General features: G+C 43.8%; 1 protein-coding gene across 2 annotated transcripts in view; it reads right to left on the bottom strand.

The window, feature by feature from the left end:
• ELAPOR1 (endosome-lysosome associated apoptosis and autophagy regulator 1) overlaps nt 1-20,575 on the bottom strand; it is a 72,867-nt gene extending 52,292 nt beyond the window's left edge. For both annotated transcript variants that reach the window (XM_041749004.1, XM_041749003.1), the window contains exon 1: nt 20,354-20,575. In XM_041749004.1, the coding sequence (XP_041604938.1) occupies nt 20,354-20,506 (153 nt within the window). In that variant the 5' untranslated portion in view covers nt 20,507-20,575. The remainder of the gene's footprint in view (nt 1-20,353) is intronic.
• Nucleotides 20,576-21,174: the final 599 nt, after the last annotated feature.

Raw genomic sequence — 21,174 nt, forward strand, 5'->3', positions numbered from 1 at the left:
AATACCAGTCTTGGCATGGTCTTCTTATTCAGTTATTGAAACTGCTACATTCAGCCCCTGCTCAAGCCAGGAAGTGTAGTCTCAAAACCTCTCTGTCTTAGGCCCCACATAATCAGCGAGACCTATCCGTTTTCTACCTCAAATCAGTCCACCTCTCTCCATCCACACTGCTACCAATGAAGTCAAAACACAGTTACTTCTTGCCTAGCAGAGTTTCCTTACTGGTCTCCCAGGCTTTGTCCCCCTCCTTTCCTCCAAGCCACTCTCCAGGGTGACCCATCTGAACTGCAGAACAGAATGTATCACTGCCCTACAGAGTAATCACCAGACTCCCTGCAAGGTTCACTTTACTCTCTGGCCCATGCTTACTTCCACCATCTATCTCTCTATTCTGACCCTATGCCCTCACCATAATACTTTGAGATATTTTCCCACTGTAACTCAGCTAAAAATCTTTACTACAGATAGGGTAAGGAGATACAAATATGCTCAAGGTGGTCCTGGCATATATGGGCCCAGTACAGTTTTCATTTTATGGGATGAGAAAGGGAGAATCTGTTCCATGTTTCCCTCCTAGCTTCTGGTGATGACCAACGATCCTGGGATTTCCTTGGTTTGTGGCAGCATAACCCTAATATTTACAAGGCATTTTCTGTGTGTGTGTGTGTGTGTGTGTGTGTGTGTGTGTCCAAATTTTCTCTTTTTATAAGGACACCAGTCATATAGAAATGGGACCCACCCTAATGACCTCATCTTAACTTGACTACAGTCTGCAAAGACCCTATTTCCAAATAAGGTCACATTCTGAGGTGCTGGAGGACATAAGGGGTACACTAAGGTACATATGAATTTTTGGAGGACACAAACTGATAATAGTGCCCATACCTCGAATTTTCTTTTTTCTAAACTTCTTTTTAAGATTTTATTTATTTATTTATGAGAGACAGAGAGAGAGAGAGAGAGAGGGAGAGGGAGAGAGAGAGGCAGAGACACAGGCAGAGGGAGAAGCAGGCTCCATGCAGGGAGCCCAATGTGGGACTTGATCCTGGGTCTCCAGGATCAGGCCCTGGGCCGAAGGCAGCGTCAAACCACTGAGCCACCCGGGCTCCCCTCTAAATTTTTTTTTTTTTGAGGACTTTTTTGTTTTGTTTTGTTTTTGAGAGAGAGTGTGTGTGAACGGGCGTAAGGGACAGAGGGGGAGAGACAGAGAGAGAGAATCTTAAGCAGACTCCATGCTCAGCACAGAGCTCAATGTGGGGCTTGTTCTCAGGACAATGAGACCATGACCTGAGCTGAAGTCAAGAGTCGGTTGCTTAACCGACTAAGCCACCCAGATGCTCCTTTACCTCAAATTGTCTATCTAGAGAATCATAGCTCTAGGTACCATGCTATAAAATTTGAGAATTTCTTTTTGGACCCTCCCTACCCACCCACCCACCCCCCCCAAAAAAAAGTAAAAGCAGAACCATGTTACCTTCTATGAAGGAAATGAAGTGAATATTTATTAGACATCTCTCAGGGGCCTCAACCTTTGCAAGTTTTATCTTTTTAATCTTCACAACCACCCTAACTCCTTCACATCAAAGACAGTCTCACCCATTGTCAAGTCCCTGCTGCCCAACTTAGAACGTGGCACTGCAATCCTGCAACAAGTATGTATGTGTTGGATCAATGACCTGTGGGGTAGATATTATTTACCCCATTTTCAGAATGAAGAATTAGTTCAGTGATGTTCAGGCACATGCCCCAAAGTCACATGGCTAGTGAGTAAGCTGCAGGTTTGGGACTCAAGGCCAAACCCACCTGTCTTCAAAGCTCTTATCATTTCCATTACATTTAAACCAGTGGTTCTCAAAGTGTGGTCCTAATACCACCAGGCCCAATTAAGTTTGTGTTAGAAATGCAAAATCTTAGGCCTCTTCACTGACCTGCTGAATCAGAACCTCTAGGCCAGGGCCAACAATCTGGGTTGTAGGAAGCCCTCCACCAGAGGCTTAGACCAGCTGCAATTGGGAGTTGGGAACCCCCTACCCCCACTCCAAACCAGGCAGCTGGCCAGAAGAAGTCCAGGGTAGTCCAAAGTCAGTAGGGACTGAGAAACTGACTTGGTCTTTTTGGTCTTTCTTTCTTTCTTTCTTTCTTTCTTTCTTTCTTTCTTTCTTCCTTTCTTTCTTTTTTTCTTTTGTGCCCTATGCAGTTGCGAGATTTCCAAAAACCTTGTCTTCCAAGTCCAACCACTATCGCTATTTTTTTATGCTGAAAAATGACATTACTCCAGTATTTTTAAAAAGGAAGGAGGAGAGAGAGTGCCTGAAGGCAATTACTTCAGTCCTGTTTCTTTCCTCTGCTGGAAATGATGAGACATGCCTGGGAGAAGCTCTAATAAAACACCCCCCTGAGGACTTTCCACCTAGAAAGGAGAACTGACAGTCCTTTCCAGGATAAAGTGGGCAAGATGTTTTTGAAAGTTGCCAAAAGGGCTTCCAAGTTGCATGAAGTAAGGATGAAGGTGGAACCAACTAGCTCTGTGGAATTTCATGGAGATATTCATAAAGAAAAGACCAGAGCAGGAGACCCAGCAGCCAAATGAAGAGCTACCTGCTTCTTATCTATAAACTGAGGAGATGGTAGTAGAGGCCACCTGTTCACTGGACAGAAGGCCAGGACTCAGCAATCCTTTGCAAAGATGATCTTTTTTTTTTTTTAAGATTTTATATATTTATTCATGAGAGATGCACAAAGAGAGGAGAGACAGGCAGAAGGAGAAGCAGGCTCCCTGCAGGGAGCCCGATGGGGGACTTGATCCCAAGACCCCGGGATCACCACTTGAGCCAAAGGCAGATGCTCAACCACTGAGCCACCCAGGTGCCCCAAAGATGACCTAGTTCTTAAAGGAAGTCACTTTTCTTTCTGAGGGTCTTGGTGGCAGCTGAGTATGGCAGCCAGATGCTAGCCTCCTGCAGGGGAGAGGCCCGGAGCCCCGTGAGGTGGAGAAGGCCTACGAGAGGCCCAAACCAGAGTCCTGCGGCTGGGCTCTGCCTGGAGGAGGCTGTGAGGCTTTGCAGTGGAAAATCTGAAAACACCTGAAGCTAAAGCAAGGGGAGGAAACAGTGCCACTGACTGGCCTGCAATGCTTTCCTTTGGGCAATTGGAATACTGTCCATCGTGAGAAAAAGAGATGGGGCTGGGGGGAGGGGAGCCCCAAGAAAGAACAGAATCCAAAGCCGAATGTTCAAATTCAAGCCGTTGCCTGCATTCACTTTTTCGGATGGTTTCTGCTACAACAAGGTAGAAAATGAAAGCCTTCTTTACGTGTACTAAAATTGCCATTAGAGTTCCTCTTGCCCCTCCCACCCATGTCAGGCGAGGTTCTGGCTGTCTGTGCATGCCGCAGTCTTGAAAGGTTTCCCCGGGACCAGCCTGTGGCACTGTCGCTCAGAACTTGGTTCACATCAGCACCTCTTGTTTTGCCAAATAGTAATGGCCTGAGTCCAAGAGTGAAATTCAGTGGAAGAAATTAAAGCAGGATGCCATTCTCCCTAATTTTCAGGAAGGCCTTAGATGGTCCTCCGGCTTTTTAGCAGTCACAGGAGGAATCAGGACAAATCTCTCCTACTTCTTTATTTTTATACTTATTGATCAACAAGCCATCCTTGATTTTTCCTCCCACTCCCAGCAGTACCAGCCTCAAAAATGGTTAACAGATAGTCATTAAACAGCATATCCCCTGCTACTTCAATTTGAGGCCAAAGGAAATTACTCTGGCTTAAAAAGAAGCTATATTCCATTTCTACTTCATATATATAGAGGAGACAAATAATAATCACTGGTCCCATAAGAGTCTCCACAGAAACTGGGAGATAATATCCACAGATACTATAGTTTCAGTAATTAAATTAACTGATCAGTGAACCTCTCTCCAATGTCTTCTTCTGATGTTCCTAATCTTTTCCATTCTCATGCCACAGCTTGCCCATCAGTACATCTTCCTATTGCATCTGCCTGCTAAATGATTTCCTCATTTAGCAGGCAAATGATGGGCTCTGAGCACTACATGTCCTATAATGTTTTCATTTTTTACATTGGCCACCAGGGAGCTCAGAGGCAAGCTTCCAGTACATTTGTTTATATAGTGTTCATATATTCATTTAATTATTCTTTTTGGGGGCACCCCCGGTGGCGCAGTGGTTTAGTGCCGCCTGCAGCCCGGGGTCTGATCCTGGAGACCCAGGATCGAGTCCCGCATCAGGCTCCCTGCATGGAGCCCGTTTCTCCCTCTGCCTGTGTCTCTGCCTCTCAGTCTCTCTCTCTCTCTCTCTGAATAAATAAATTTAAAAAATTATTCTTTTTGTATTGTCATTCTAGATTGCACTTTTTTCCAGCCATAATCTTATTTCATATTTGGATTTTACTAATTTGATGAAATATTTCCTGAAAATGGAAGTCCTTATAGGTGGAAGCACTATTAATTACTTAATTAGGGATGCGTGGGTGGCTCAGTCGGTTGAGTATCTGCCTTTGGCTCAAGTCATGATCCCGGAGTCCTGGGATCAAGTCCTGTATCAGGCTCCCTGCAGGGAGCCTGCTTCTCCCTCTGCCTATGTCTCTGCCTCTCTCTGTGTCTCTCATGAATTAAAAAAATTTTTTTAATTAATTAAAATAAGACCATTCATAGTTTGATTGCCTTCCTCTCCTACCTCATTTCTCACCGCATTCTCCTTCCTTCCTTCTCTACTCCTCACACTACACTGGCCTTCTTTAAGTCTTCTGTACCTACTTCAGGGCCTTTATATGTGCTGATTCCTGCCCCCTCATGGCTTATTACTCCTGGATATCCTTCAGGCCCCCGCTGGATTACTGCTACCCTAAGAGTTCCCTGAACCTCCTGCTTAAGTCAAACCCCCTAATAAGTGCTCTTAATGCACCTTGTACCTTCCTTTTGCAGCATTTGTCACAGTTGTAATTTTATCTGTAATGATTGCATATACATATATCCCACTAGACTATAAACAATGCCTGCACACAGTGGGTATGCTATAAACTTTGTTGAATGAATGAGTGAAGGAATGAGTTCATACATACAGATATACTGGTTTCCATGGTTCAACTTTTTTCTATGCTTCAAAACCACCTATCTAAGTATTCACTACCCTCCAGAAAAAACTTCTCCAGTGTATTCTTAATCAAGTTCAATTTTTCTCCCTAACACTATCTATTCTATAAGGGCCTCTAGGACTTGCCTCAATCTACCTTCCCATTCCCTTTCCTTCCTCTTCAATGAAAGCCACCTGGACAGCCTGAAATGCCCCCATAAGTAACTCTGCACGTTCCCATCTCCTGGCCTAGAATGTTTCTCCCCACTGACGTGCCCTGCATCTACTCTATACCAAGAGGTGGCTAAGGTTAGGATGCTACCCTAGGTGCTCAGATGCCATTTACCCCTACAGTCTTTTCTGATTTCTGCATTTTCTCTCTTATAGTGCCAACCCAAATCCTTTTGTTTATATTCACTTTTATCTCTCATATAAATGCATTATATTTATTACACATTCCCTTTCCCACTGGACTGTAAACTCCTTGAAGGCAAGCACTGGGCCAATCCATTCTAAATCCCCAGCTGCAAGCACAGTGTCTGGCACACTGTGAGAAGTCAAAATGATTACTGTATTAATATATAATAATAATAATAGTAACATGGAGATGTAGGAACATCACATTTAGGAAAACTAGTCCAACAGCTAAAGGAATGGATGATTTCATGATATGCTGTGATGTGGTGGTTTTAAAATATGTCCATGTATTCTTGGATGTTCCTCCCTCCAAGAGGAAGAGAGAGCTTAATGCTCCCCCTGAGTGTGTGCTGGACTCAGAGACTTGCTTCTAAAGAAAAAAAGAATGTGGCTCAAGTGATGGTGTGTGACTCTTAGATTAGGTGGTAAAAGCGGCTGAGGCTTCTTCCTTGCCCTCTCTGATTACCTGCTCTGGAGGAAGCTGGCTGCCATGTCATGAGGGCACTCAGGCAGCTCCATAGAGAGACCCAAGGCGAGGGTCTCATTCCTGCTAATAGCCACTTGAGTGAATCATCTTGGAAGCTGATTCTCAAGTTCTAAACAAGCTTTTGAGGACTGCAACCCTGGTTGACATCTTGTCTGTAACCTCATGAGAGACTCTGAACCAGAATTTCCCAGCTAAGACACCCATAAATTCCTGACCTATAGAAACTGAGATCATGAATGTTTGGGTTTTTTTTTAAACCACTAAGTTTTAGGGTAGCTTGTTATAAAGCAGTAGATAATAGATAATATATATGCTCATCCACTCAGAAAAAGATTATAGTTTTTAATTCCTGTTGGACCAAAGGAGATTTCTGTCTCATTAATAGCTGATTTTACAAGGTTAATAATCCTTTTATTAAAATATTAATACACTGTTCTCCCCATCTGATAGATTCTCCTACACCATCAGTCCTATTTTCTTTTCTTAAAAAAAGATTTATTCATGAGAGACACAGAGAGAGGCAGAGACATAGGTAGAGGGAGAAGCAGGCTTCCTGAGGGGAGCCTGATGCGGGACTTGATCCCAGGACCCAAGATCATGACCTGAGCCAAAAGCAGATGCTCAACCACTGAGCCACCCAGGTACCCCTACACCTCCAGTTCTTATCTAAATGTTACCCCTTCTCTAGGGGGCCCAGTTGGTTAAGCGTCCAACTCTTTTTTTTTTTTAAGATTTTATTTATTTATTCATGAGAGACATACACAGAGAGAGAGGCAGAGACACAGGCAGAGGGAGAAGCAGGCTCCATGCAGGGAACTTAACGTGGGACTCGATCCCAGGTCTCCAGGATCACACCCTGGCTGAAGGCGGCGCTAAACCGCTGAGCCACCCGGGCTGCCCCACACATTCAACTCTTGATTCTGGCTCATCATGATCTCAGGGGGGCGGGGTTCCCCATTGAGTGAGGAGTCTGCTTGAGATTCTCTCTCTCCCTCTTCCCTTTCCCTGGCCCATGCACACTCTATCTATATATAAAATAAATAAATAAATAAATCTTTTAAAAATAAATAAATGTTACCACTTCTCTAAAGCCCTGCTTGACTTTCTCACATCTTTTAAGAAGCTCTCTTAAAGAGAGCTTAAAAGAGCCCCTACTGAAATAACTTTTTTCTGTTCATTTGCACTTTGGCTCTTGATAACCATAATCACTTCAACTTATTGAGTACTTACTATATGCTGATGTAGCGGTTAAATAGTGTCCCTCCAAAATTCACGTCCAGCCAAAGCCTCAGAAGATATGACCTTATTTGGAAATCAGGTCTTTGCAGATGTAATTAGTTAAGATAAGGACATACTGGAGTGGGGGGGGGGGTTCCCCGAAATTCAGTAACTGATGTCCTTGTAAGAAGACCAGGTGAAAACAGAGACCTAGCAGGAGAAGGCCATGTGACAGTAGAGCAGGGATTGAAGTGATGCAGCTACCGATCAAGGACTGCCAAGGATTGCTGGCAACCACCAGAAGCTAGGATAGAAGGGAAGATTCCTCTCTACAGCCATCAGAGAGAGCATGGCATCAAGGCACTTTGGATTTGAACTTCTTGCCTCCATAACTGAGAGAATAAATTTCTGTTGTTTTACAACACCCAGCTTGTGATACTTGGTTAGCGCAGCCCTAGCAAACGAATACGAATCACTGTGCATATCTTGTGTCTCATTTCTACTTTCGCAAAAACCCTTCAAGTTAAATATGATTAGCTCCTTTGAAAAATGAGTCTGACAGCCAGTGAGACTTCACCAAGGATATGAACCTGGTCTCCAGAGGCTGTGCTCTGCCCACTGCTCCTCCCTATCTGGCCTCACGCTCTCACGCGCTGATCTCTCTTTGTAACCGCTGGTTCCTTGAAAGGCCGAATGTGCCACCGCTGTCAGTTTCATGGCCTATCATTCTTCCATGTCTCTTTCAGTCCATGATGTTCAATAAATACTTGGCAAATGAATTATTTTAAATTTCAGAGGATTAAAAATATGAGAAAAAAATAAGTATCTGGTAGGGAAAACTTGACAATGGCCCCTGATCTCTAGAGGAAATCTGTCATTAATGTTTTCAAACTGTGAGTACTCTGATAATACCAGTTCTTTGGGACCAGGTACCAATAGGGACAGTATCTGTCAATATTCCTTTTTTTTTTTTTTTCTGTCAATATTCCTAAAAACAGAAAGGGTCTAGCGTGGAGGAAATGTCAGAAACAATGGAGCCATCAGGTGCCCAGTTATGCTGTCTCACCTTTCCAAAGTTTAAAAAAGAGTACTTTTTACAATTGTAGGGGTCCACTCCGTAAATAACGAGCTCTCATTATCCAGTGTAAAAAGTACCCTTTTTTTAAGCATTTGTAATTATTAAGCAATATAACCTACCTGAGAGTAAACTCTCATTCTGCTCTTAGGGAGCTGGTAAGTCTGCCTCCTGTCTGGATGGCTACTAAGATCCAGCTTAACACCAGCTTTTTGTGAGTTCACAACTTTATATCTAAAGGACACTCCCCAGAGTGAACCAACCTGTTGATCTCCTTGGTCCTCAGTTTCTGCAAGTATAAAATACATATTTTAATGGAGATGGGGTGATATCAATTATAATCAAAAGCAAAAAACCTGAGATTTTAGGTTATCTAAAAATCAAGAGGATGTCTCATCTTTCAGAGAAGCTCCTGAGAATGTTGTATATTCCCAGTGGTACAAGCTTTATCTGCTCATACTTATTCACGTCCACTCCCTTTGGTCGCTCATCATCTGACTAAAACGATAAGTGCAAAAATAAAATAAAATAAAATAAAATAAAATGGTAATTACATTAAAGACAATAAATAAAGCACACTGACCACGATCACGCATTTTTCTGAAACCGTACCCAAATCTATCTCTACCCGAGAAAAACTAGCTGGTGAACATGAAAATCAGGAGTAGTCTTTTGGATAATCAAGACTAAAAATGCTATGTATTCTTTTAAAAATGTGCCTCCCCCCCATAGTTCTTTGTTTCCTTCTGACTGTCTACTAACCTGTTTCTTACTCTGTATTTGGTCATAGCGCCTTTTATTGTACTGATGATTTATACAGCTCAATATTTGCAAATGGAAGCTCTAGCACTAATCTTTTTAAGAAATATTTTACAAGAAAAATAAGCTGATCCATTAATTCAAAATTCATGGAGCATCTCATCTGTGTCTAGCACAGGGCTTGCTGGGCACACCTGACTCCTCTGAAGTGCTGTCCTAAGCCAGTACCATCCTTATGAGACTTTGAACTAAGTCAGATGAACAGATATAACTGATGTTTCCTTTATCTTTTCTCTTGGTGGCTTACTAGCCACTCTTTTATTTTCATATGATTGAGGTTGGAGGGCAAAGTAATCAATTTCAAGCAGAAAATTCGCCAATTTCAGTTTTCTTTCTTTTTTTTTTTTAAGATTTTATTTATTTATTCATGAGAGACACACACACAGAGAGAAAGAGAAGCAGAAACACAGGCAGAGAGAGAGAAGCAGGCTCCATGCAGGGAGCCCGACATGGGACACTATCCCGGGTCCCCAGGATCACTCCCTGGGCTGAAGTCAGCACTAAACTGCTGAGCCACCCGGGCTGCCCTTCAGTTTCCTTTCTAATTCAGAAACAGCTTTCCTTAACTATTGCACATGGGATAGGGAGAGGAATGCTCCAATTAGCAAGCAGTCTGATCACATTAAAATCCAACTATTATCACTAGTTGTTGCATTTTATTTTGTATTATCAGTATGACTCCAATTTAGAAAATCATGTTCTAGGCCTGTGAGAGTCAATTTATTTTTTCACTCTGCATAGTTCTATGGGTCTTTTTAAAAATGCCTTTAATAACACATGTCAAATTGAAGGAGAAGAATGGGTGATAACCTCATATTAGGGTTCTCAGGCTTAAAAAGATTTTGAAAAGCGCAGAGCTACAAAGTATGAAAAATATATTTTCTTTCAGCAGCTGTCAAGCACTCACTATAATTATCTGTTCTGTGCTTTATCTAGTACGACATAGAAGGAGAGCTTAAGAAAAAAATGTGACAAACGGCACAATTTTTATCACTTTACTAGAGGAATGATACAGACTGAGGAAGAGCTCTGAGTTGGACCAAATTATTTTCTGAAAATCTGGCAAAATTAGCCATCAGGCCCATCTGCCCTGACTGGGGAAAGCTGGCAGCTTGATAAAGCCGACAGCCTCTCCAGCCTGGCCCTCCCGGTCTCAGTGATTCCCAGGGGAGAATAAATTGGCGGCAGCCTTCCCAGACAAGGCCTCCTTCCTCCCTCTGACTGCAGATGGAGAAGGCTAATGCTATCTTTAAAAATCCATGCCCCCAACCTGACACACATCTATCGAAATGTTAAACACTTGGACTCTTTGACCCACTACGTCTACTTTTAAGAATTTATCTGACAGATAGACTCAAACAAGTACGCTTCAATACACACAGGAGGATATTCACTGCAGCACTATTACCATATAAATGACTGGAATTGACCTATTCATCAAATTTCTGTTTTAGTAAATCATGGCACATGCTTATCATGAATCACAATTTAGTTGTTAAAAATGATGATGTAGATCTATAGTAAGGAAAATAGTAAAATACAGAACAGGACAAATATTCTGATCTGATCTCTATAGAAAAAAAAAGATTAGACAGATGTGCTTGTTAGGCTTGCTAGGCATAAAACACTTCAAGAAGAATATATTTAAGCGGGAGTTGACAGAGGTTAGCCTTTGGGGACTCGTGAGGGGGAGGGGAAACTTTTACTTCTCAGCTTATACCCTTTGCACAATTGGGGCTGACGTGCAGAAAATAGCACAGTGGTTAAGAGCCCAGCTGCCTGGATTCCTGCTCTCTTAGCACCCAAGTAACCTCTGGCAGGCTAATCTCTCTGTGGCAGGCACAGGGAATGTAGAAATGATTAAGATGGGCAAGAATACCAGCCCTCAAAGAGTTTACGTTCTAACCAGAAAATATGGACAATTAAAAAAATATGTGGAAAATACCAGATGGTGGAGAGTGCTGTGGAAGACAGTGGAGCAGTCAAGAGGAGAGGGTTGGGGTGGAATGGAGGTGGGGTAGTAACAGTACTTATTTCATAGAGTTCTTATAAGGAAAAAATGAGTTAATGCCTGGAGGTCACTTAGGGCACTCAATAAATGTGAATTATTATTATGAGCATAGCTACCTTATGATGTAAAAGTAAATAACAATTTTTGAATAAACCCATGTCCCCCCAGGACTTCTGATTAAGATTTCATAGCTTCTTTTAGTAGTCTTGAAATTTCAAAATGGAGATATGCATTTTTCATTTTGAAGTGTAAAATTATGTTGTCCGGCCACACTAGCCTTCTGTCTCCTAAGCACAGACTTTTTCCTGCCTTGCATTTATGTCTACTTCTCTTCACCCGCCAAACTTCTCCATGGCCTTCAATCAGCTCGCCACTTAAACCCACTCCTCAGAGAGGCCAGCTCTAACCTTCCTGATATAGAGATCTAGGGTAGATCTATGATCTATGAATAGGTCTCCTTGTTATATCTTTGGCTTTTCTTTCATACCGCTTAGCCAAATTTGTAAGTCGACTGCATTGGTTATTTGGGAGTATCCAGTCAGCTTTCCAAGCCCGGTTCCTCCCCAGGACCATCTACGTGGGGAAACTGGGGAAACGTGAAAGAGAGCAGAGGGGAGCTGGACATAGTGTGGCAGAGTTTTCACTCCCAGCTGGTAGAGAGAGAAGCAGCTAAGAAGCAACTTAGAACAAGATTGATGTATAGGGATTTGTTTATATTGTTTGTTATAGAATGAGTTAAGATGCTGTTTCTCAGTTGCAGTAATGGCTTCCAGAAACACCCTGAGGCTAGTTGGGAGCTCTAGATGGGGTCCTTCTGGAAATAGGAGGGATCCTTTAGCAATGGACCTAGCTAAAACAAAAGTGTGTGTGTGTGTGTGTGTGTGTTTGTCTACTGATTTGCCAAGTTTGAAGGGACTGACAGTATTGCCAGAGATATGAGAAAAGGTGAGGACATGCAAATTTCATGGAAAATGAAATTCGTGTAATTTCCCCAAAAGAGAAATCAGATAATATGGTGCAATATAAGATTTATGTGTTCTTTGATCAAGAAATCTCCATTTCTAGGAATATAGCTTGAGGAGTTAACAGGATGACAACTGAGTAAATGTCTACAAACGTATATGCAAAAGCATTCATTTCAGTATTGTTGATAGTAATAGAATTTAGAAGCCATCTGAATTGGTTGGTTAAGTAGATTATATTATATACATGCTACAGAACTCTATGTAGATGAAGTTAGACCTATATTTATTAACAGATAGAGATGTCTTTTGCAAATTATACCATGAAAAAAATGGGCTCTGATACAGCATGTGTGATATGATCCATGTGTGGAGAATCATATATTTATATCTATACATTTAAGTATAAAAGTATAGAAAGTCTATAAGTATATAAAGTATAGAAAGTCTATAAGTATATAAAGAAGTCTGGAAATATGCAACAAAATCTTTATAGTGATTTTAGCCAATTAATGAAATTTTGGGTAAGGTTTGTGTCCCTGTTTGCATTCTATACTTCCTGATATTTTAGAATAAGAATGTACCACCGTTATAAAAATAATAAAGAGGGATCCCTGGGTGGCGCAGCGGTTTGGCGCCTGCCTTTGGCCCAGGGCGTGATCCTGGAGACCCGGGATCGAATCCCACGTCGGGCTCCTGGTGCATGGAGCCTGCTTCTCCCTCTGCCTATGTCTCTGCTCTCTCTCTCTCTCTCTCTCTCTCTCTCTCTGTGTGACTATCATAAATAAATAAATAAATAATAATAATAAAAAAAAATAAATAAAGATATTTTAAAATTGTATTTAAATAGGCCAAAAGGGAATAAGGCAATCTGGAGTTCAATCCCATTCCTAAATTTTCAAAAAAAGAGATAAAACAGTAATAAGCACAACACTTATTAAGCACTGACTATATGCTATGCGTTTGGCAAAGCACTGTAAGCATTATTTTGCTTAATCCTCTCACCAATCCATAAAAAGATAAAAACTACATTATCTCCATTTTCCAAGTAAAAAAACTGAGAAACAGGAGAGTATCTTACCCAAGACAATGTAGTTGAAATGATAGCTGGGATTAAATCACAGATGACAACTTGTATAGCCATCACCGGCAAGCCAGCACTGACTGTCCCATAGAAACATAATGCAAGCCACGTACAAGATTTTTAAATCTCAGGGATCCCTGGGTGGCTCAACGGTTTGGCGCTTGCCTTTGGCCCAGGGCGCGATCCTGGAGTCCTAGGATCGAGTCCCGCATCGGGCTCCTTGCATGGAGTCTGCTTCCCCCTCTGCCTGTGTCTTTGCCTCTCTCTCTCTCTCTATCATGAATAAATAAATAAATCTTTAAAAAAAAAAAGATTTTTAAATCTCCAGTAGGCACATTTGAAAAAGCAGAGGCACAGGTGAAATTAAATTTTTTAGGTGAAATTAATTTTAATGATACATTTCAACACACAATCAGTATGCAACATTATTGAGATATTTTGCATTCATTTTTCTGTACTGCCTTCCAAATTTGGTATGTATGTTACACTTTACAATATGACTCAATTCAGATGCTAAATTTTCATCAAAATTCTGTGGTTCCTTTTTAGATTTCATAAAATTTCTGGTTAAGAAAGTAGATGCGGGCCCCTGGGTGGCTCAGCAGGTTGAGCGACTGACTCATGATCCCCATTCAGGTTGTGATATCAGGCCCCACTAGATGGAGCCCCCCCCCCCCCCCCACCGCCAGGGCTTCGCTGTCAGTGGGGAATCTGCCTCTCTCCCTCTCCCTCTGTTTCTCTCCCCATTTGCATCCCCGTATCTAAAATAAATAACTCTTAAAAAAAAAAAAAGTAAATGCACATATCCAAGTATTTCCAAACATAGCTAATAATTTTTCAATGACCGAATTGGGTGTACATTTTAACTTTAATTAAAATTAAATAACATTAAAAATTTATTTCCTCAGCTATACTAGCTTTATTTTCATTGCTTGGTGGTAGCCACACAGGGCCATAGCCACACGGGCTGGTGGGTACCATATCCAGAGAGCATAACTCCAGACCTTTGACTACTATGCTTTCTTCCCTCTTTGCCAAATTCTCCCAGCTTTGTCCTCAGAACATCTTTCACATCTACTCTTTTTCCCTTTCCAACACTTTTACCACTGTTCAATTCTTACTAATTTTTTACTACTATAAGAACATATTAATCATAGCTCCACTAAAAATCTGCAACAGTTAACGTTTATTGAGTATTTGCTATGCACCAGGAACTGTTCTAAGTACTTTACATGTATTAACTCACTTAACTGTCATAATATAGTAATCAATTAAGTGGACTTTATTAATATTCCCATTGCAATGATGAAGAAGTTGAGGTGTAAGGAGATTAAATGATTTCCCCCGGGGTCATGCCATTACTGAGTGGAGGAGCTGAAAATTGAATCTATCCCACCCAGTATATCCAGACCCCACACTCTGTACCACTACTCTGCCTCCCTCTCACAAATACATACATAAAAAAATGATAGTTCGAGTGCTAGGAATATAGGTGATTTTTACTCTCTTCTTCTTACTTATCTATCCTTTCTCAAGTTGTCTGCAAATGAAATGTGTCACTTTTACAATTTTTAAAGTTTTTCTTAATTTTTAATTTTTAATTTTTTATTTTTTATTTTTAAAAGATTTTTATTTATTTATTTGAGAGAGAGAGAGAGAGAGAGCATGAGAGAGTGCAAGCAGGGGGAGGGGCAGAGGGAGAGGGAGAAACAGATTCCCCACTGAGTTCAGAGCCCTACATGGGCTAATCCCAGGACCCCAAGATTATGACCTGAGCTAAAGTCAGATGCTTAGGCACCCCTAAAGTTTTTCCTTTAAAGTAAGTCAAATTGGGGTGCTTGAGCAGCTTGAGTAGCTCTAGGATGTATTTATTTATTTGGGGGCGGAGGGGCAGAAGGCAAAGGAGGGAATCTCAAGCAGACTCCGCACTGAGTGCAGAGCAAGATGCTGGGGCTCCATCCCATGACCCTGAGATCATGACCCCAGCGGAAACCAAGAGCCAGAAGCTTAATGGACTAAGCCTATTAAGGTGCCCCCCAGGAGTCACTTTAGATTTTAGGCTTTCCGTAAAATATTTCCTGAAAGTTCAGGGGTCCTGAGTGTTTTCTCGATCTACTACTTTCCCTATGGAATTCAAACCTTGAATAACGAGTTAGAACCAAACACAGGAGGGAAAAAAAAAAAAAAAAAAGAACCAAACACAGGAAGAAATATAAAAACCCAGAAGCTATGATCATACAGTAAAGTATCATGCCAGGGTCTCAGGACTTTCTCCCTCCTGGGAGAGGGGCTGACCCCAGGAAAGTCAGAACTGTGAAAGGTCATAACTCTGCTCCTAAAGCTGTTCTTTCTGCATCTCCCACAGCTACTCTAAAACCCTGACCAAAACCTTTGGCTTGCCCCTCTCTTTCACCGTATACTTCAAGTCAGTTGTCAAACCCTCCAACCTCTACCTTCGGCATATTTTTCATATCTACACCTCTCCATGTGTCCCACTGCCACCAGCCAGTACAATCCCTCTGCTAGCCTACTTCTTGACTGGTCTCCTTGCCCCCATCTTCCGCTCTCACCTTCTGGCCTACCTCATGTTTCTTTTAATTCAGACTAATCCACTCTGAGCACTCCGCTATCTCTGCCAGAAATCCTTCAGGGATTCTCCACTTCGGCTTTCTAACTTTCCAACCTTGATTTCTATTGTCTCCCACACCTACTCCACATTCCAACCTTATCTCCTCCTGCACTCACACCTACTTCACATTTCATCTGCCTGGTCTACTAGCGGCCTTGGGAATCCCAGGATCCCTTGCATTTTCCTTGTGGACGTTTCTGCAGGCTCCCTTTTCTACCTAATCCATCTCTGCCCATTGTGGTCCTACTGATTTTTCCAGAAGTAGGTCAAGTAAGTGCCAACTGTTCGAATATGTTTCCTTCTTCTCCTTTTCACCTCTGTATTGCCACTCCTGCGTGGTTTACCCCATGTTAACTTTGCATTATCATTTCTATATCCTGATTTGTGTACCTACCGTTTCTGCCTACCAATATTTCTTCAGCACCCGCGACATGTCAAGGGCATGCACTAGGCATTTTATATGTGTTATCTAACTTAATGTAAGCCTAACAACAGCCTTGTGAGAGTAAGAATGATAATGAGTATTACCATCCCCATTTTACAGATCAGGAATTGAGGCCACGAGAAATTAGTCAACTTGTTCAAAGTAGCATCCTTACTAAGTGCCAGAGTCATCATCACTCACTCATCCAATTCTATTACAATCCATGTATGCCGGGTTCCCAAGCCCGATGGACTCTTCAGTATAGACTGGGAAGTGTCCCTTGAGGGGCAATTAGCACTGGAGCCTCAGGGTAGGGCAGATCAGTTAAAGATTTCCTGCTCCTCTCTCATTTGATTTATATTTATTGTGCTATAGGAAATGCTCCTTTGGCTCTCAGTCAGCACTTGGCCCAGGCTGGCAGAGGGCTAAAGAAAGGATTCATGGGGCAGCCCAGGTGGCTCAGCGGTTTAGCGCCGCCTTCGGCCCAGGCCGTGATCCTGGAGACCCAGAACCGAGTCCCACGTCAGGCTCCCTGTGTGGAGCCTGCTTCTTCCTCTGCCTGTGTCTCTGCCTCTCTCTGTGTCTCTCATGAATAAATAAATAAAATATTAAAAAAAGAAGAAATGATTTATGAAAACAAATACCATACAGGATGCTTAGTTCCACTGGTCATCCGATTATTGTAAAACTGTGAGAGCAAAGGCCTGTCACCCCCCAGCACAGGTTTAGCAATCTAGAACTCCCATTCTCTGCCACCTCAGTGTAGGCCTCATGCTAAACTTCTGTTTACTGATTAGATCTGGGGGGTACCTTAGATTCAGAAATGAGGCTGGAACAGCATTGCTGTCATATCGGGTTGGCCTGATAAGACTCCCTGCCAGTATACCCACCATGGACTCCCAAGAAATTCATATGCAGATTAAGAGAAGGGTTAGTCTACCCTGAATTGGTTTTTCATCTTTTAGGGATGGAAGCCCCCAAACTTGTTGAGTCAGTTCATATTGCCAAATGAAGACTGTTGTAACAATGGGTTTATTCTCTTCCTTATTATTTGGAGTCAAGGGTGTCTGGCAGCCACTGTTTGCTCAAGGAGAGTCTAAACAGGATTTGCTATGCCTGTGGCCAATGAGCGCGACTCCTAAGTCACTTTGACTCTGGCATGAGGTATGGATCTAAGGGTAAGGAAGCTGAACAGGAAAGGGAGTTAGGTAACTCTAATTTGCACTTATTTTGTATTTTCTCTTTCAAGACTTAAAGTGATCCTTTTTGAGGTAGGTGTTACTGAAACACCCATTGTACAGATGCAAAAACTGTGTGGTAACAGTCAGGGACTAGAACCCTGGTATGTCCAGTTGCACAGATTTCCACTGTCCTGAGTTCATGCTCTGCAGCAAGATCTTTTGCTTAGGCAAATGTCAGCTGTTAGAAAGGACTAAACAGGGCAGGCCGGGTGGCTCAGCGGTTTGGTGCCGCCTTCAGCCCAGGGCCTGATCCTGGAGACCTGGGATGGAGTCCCATGTCGGGCTCCTTGCATGGAACCTGCTTCTCCCTCTGCCTGTGTCTCTGCCTCTCTCTCTCTCTCTCTCTCTCTCTCTCTGTGTGTGTGTGTGTGTGTGTGTGTCTCCCATGAATAAATAGATAAAATATTTTTAAAATAAATAAATAAAAGGACTAAACACAAAATTTGTACCTCAGTTAGAGTTCTCAAGCATCAATATTCTTCCTTCCCTCCCAACTGACATGATACAAAGTGTTTAACTTCTTTTTTAAAAAGATTTTATTGGGGATCCCTGGGTGGCTCAGCGGTTTAACGCCGCCTTCAGCCCAGGGCCTGATCCTGGAGTCCCGGGATCGAGTCCCACGTCCGGCTCCCTGCATGGAGCCTGCTTCTCCCTCTGCTTCTCCCTCTGCCTGTGTCTCTGCCTCTATGTGTGTGTGTGTGTGTATGTGTCTCATGAATAAATAAATAAAATCTTTTAAAAATTTTATTTATTTATTTGACACAGAGAGAGCAAGCACAAGTAGGCAGAGTGGTAGGCAGAGGGAGATGGAGAAGCAGGCTCCCCACTGAGAACCGGAGCAGGGCTCAGTACCAGGACTCCGGGATCATGACCTGAGCCAAAGGCAGACGGTTAATGGACTGAGCCATCCAGGCACCCATAAAGTGTTTAATTTCTTAAATGTCTCACATTTTCCAGAGTTGACAAGATCTCACCAAGAAGTAGTAGTTGAACTGTATGATTCTTACCTTCCACTCAGGAGACTTGCATGGTGGATTCTTTAGGCAAGTGCACTTGCTTGAACTAGTTATCTCAGTTGGTTAGACCACACACCACCAAGGCCAGTAAGCCACAGTCACTGAGAAAATCATCCTGTTCCTAGCTATCTTTAAAACAGGTCATAGGGACCCCTGGGTGGCGCAGCGGTTTGGCGCCTGCCTTTGGCCCAGGGCGCGATCCTGGAGACCCGGGATTGAATCCCACGTCGGGCTCCCGGTGCATGGAGCCTGCTTCTCCCTCTGCCTGTGTCTCTGCCTCTCTCTCTATCTCTCTGTGACTATCATAAATAAATAAAAATTAAAAAAAATTAAAAAAAATAAAACAGGTCATAAAGGGGTGCCTAGGTGGCTCAGTTGGTTAAACATCTGATTTCATCTCAGGGTCCTAGGATAGAGCCCCACATCAGGCTCCCTGTTCAGCAGGAGCCTGCTTGTCCCTCCCCCTGCTCATGCCCTCTCTCTAATAAATAAATGAAATCTTAAAAACAACAACAACAACAAAACAGGTCCTAAAGTGGCTTAGTGGAAATGTAGATGGCCCAGGGCAGGTCATCATTGGAACTGTTAAAAGTTACCAAAAGTGCCATTGACTGGGATCACTTGTGTCATCTTCATGAATGAAGTAAAAAATTCTCTCTCCTCTCCCCAACTTCCACTCCTTCATGACCTGTTATGTTGTAGACAGTCTACCGGATAGAGCACCTTCATAATAATATATTTCCATATGGGAGAGGGTTGTTGTTACTAATCAGTTAATACTGACAACTTACAAAAAGTATTTCAGTCTCTCAAAACCCTAACCAAGTATGACATTGGAGATTTTTTTTTACAGGGCTAGACTCCTGGTGTATTACAAAATCTTTCACATTTCACAGAGATAACAGAACAACTCTTATTTTGCCTTCCCCAATGCAGTTCTTGTATTTTGTTGCTGCCTCTGCCATATGGTTAGAAAAGGTTACACGGAGAACAACCAAATAATGTTACTTCAACACTATAGAAACTACTGAGTTTTGTTACTCCTTAATACCTTTGTATATCCCTCCAAAAAGAATGCTCAAAGAATTTTTGTTTTGAAGACATTCACTACCTACTGTCTGAATTGTGTTGGCAACATTTTAGAAACACCTTGAAGAAAAAACAAAACAAAACAAAACTTATGACATATGTCAGCGGAAGTCCAGAGAAGGAAAGTGGAGACGGGTGGAAAGCCAGATATTGCAGACTCAAAGTCTGGTCAGAGGTGGTCGTGTGCTGTCAGGTACATTAAACAAACGGAACTGGAGGAGGCAAAGTAATTAGCAGCTGCAAGGCAACTGGATGTTTAACAAGGGGGAGGAGAGGTGGCGGGTTCCTTCGGTCCCCTGGCACATCTCCCACCTTCACACTCCTTTTCTTGAAGCCATGATAAAACCACAAGGATTCCCCTTTGCTCCCCTACTTTCCTCTGGCCTTCCTAACTCCTTTCTTGACCCCGCTCTTTCCTCTCACTTTCTAATTTGCCCCTCTGTACATAATCTTTTGTTTTCAACTACTTTTAAGGTAATTTCACTGCAGCTGGAAAACAACCCGTGTCTTCTTCCCTCATCCCCGAGCCCAGGGACCTGGGACCTGGCCCTCCGAGCTCAGTGGCTCAGGCTGTAAGGATGATCCGTGCAGTGAGTCCTCCAGTGGGCCGGCCTCTCCGTGACGCCAGTCGGCTCCTCTTCCCTCCCGCTCCCCCCTCCCCACGCCGCATCCCCAAAGAGACGTAAACTCCGTGGCCTCTGAAACTGTGTGTTCCTGGGTCCCCAAGGTCTCCGCCAGGACCTAAGATTTTTCTGACCAACGTGGGGTCGGGTCGGGGAAGACAGTACCTCTTTGCAGGCGTGAAGCTCCGGGCCCGCTCCCCGGGTCACCTGGACGGCGGTGCCAACCCAGAGCAGCAGCCGCAGGAGCCGGAGCGTGCGCCGCTCGGTTGTCCCCGTGCCCCCGGCAGAGGGATGGAGGCTGCGCCTCGGCTCTGCCATAGCGACGTCCTGGGCGACGGCAGCAGCGGCTCAGGTGCTGCGGCGGCTGCGGCTACTGCTGGCAGAAGGCGGAAAAATAGGGGAGGGAGGTTCTCAGGGGGAGGATGCAAGGGGCTGGGCTCGCTTCGGTCACCTCCCTGCGGCTACGCCGAGGCCGCCCATCCTTCCTCCTCCCTCCTTCCTCTTCGCCTCCTACCCACGTCGCCTTGGCAACCGCCTCCTCTCGCTGCGCGCGGGTGGGTCGGGGACCACGAGCCCCTCCGCCGCTCACCTGCCGGTCGCCATGGCAGCCGCCGCCGCGGGGGATGCGCGCGCCGGGGGTCCGCAACCGGCCCAACAGGCGGGCGCAGGCGGCGTGCGGAGAACGCGGCAGCAGCAGCGCCCGGGCCGCCGCCGGAGTCGCCGCTTCCACTGCTCTTTCGGGCCGTGGGCCATTTGGGAGCATCTCTAATGTTTCGCAGACGTGGCGTTCGACAACGCTTTGTGTGCAGCGATCGGAGGACGACTGGGGCCCCGTCTCACCTCCAGAGGTTGCAGCCTTGGGAGCGTGGCTCCGGAAGGTGTCACCTGCTGCTGCAGCCGCCTCTGGAGATCCTGCTCCATGCGGCCACATCCACCCGCGCCTCTCCAACCGGCTCCGTGCGAAGCCTTGAGGCTGGCGCCGTTAA

This window comes from Vulpes lagopus, chromosome 3 (assembly GCF_018345385.1).
Source record: "Vulpes lagopus strain Blue_001 chromosome 3, ASM1834538v1, whole genome shotgun sequence".
In the NCBI taxonomy this organism is placed as follows: Eukaryota; Metazoa; Chordata; class Mammalia; order Carnivora; family Canidae; genus Vulpes; species Vulpes lagopus.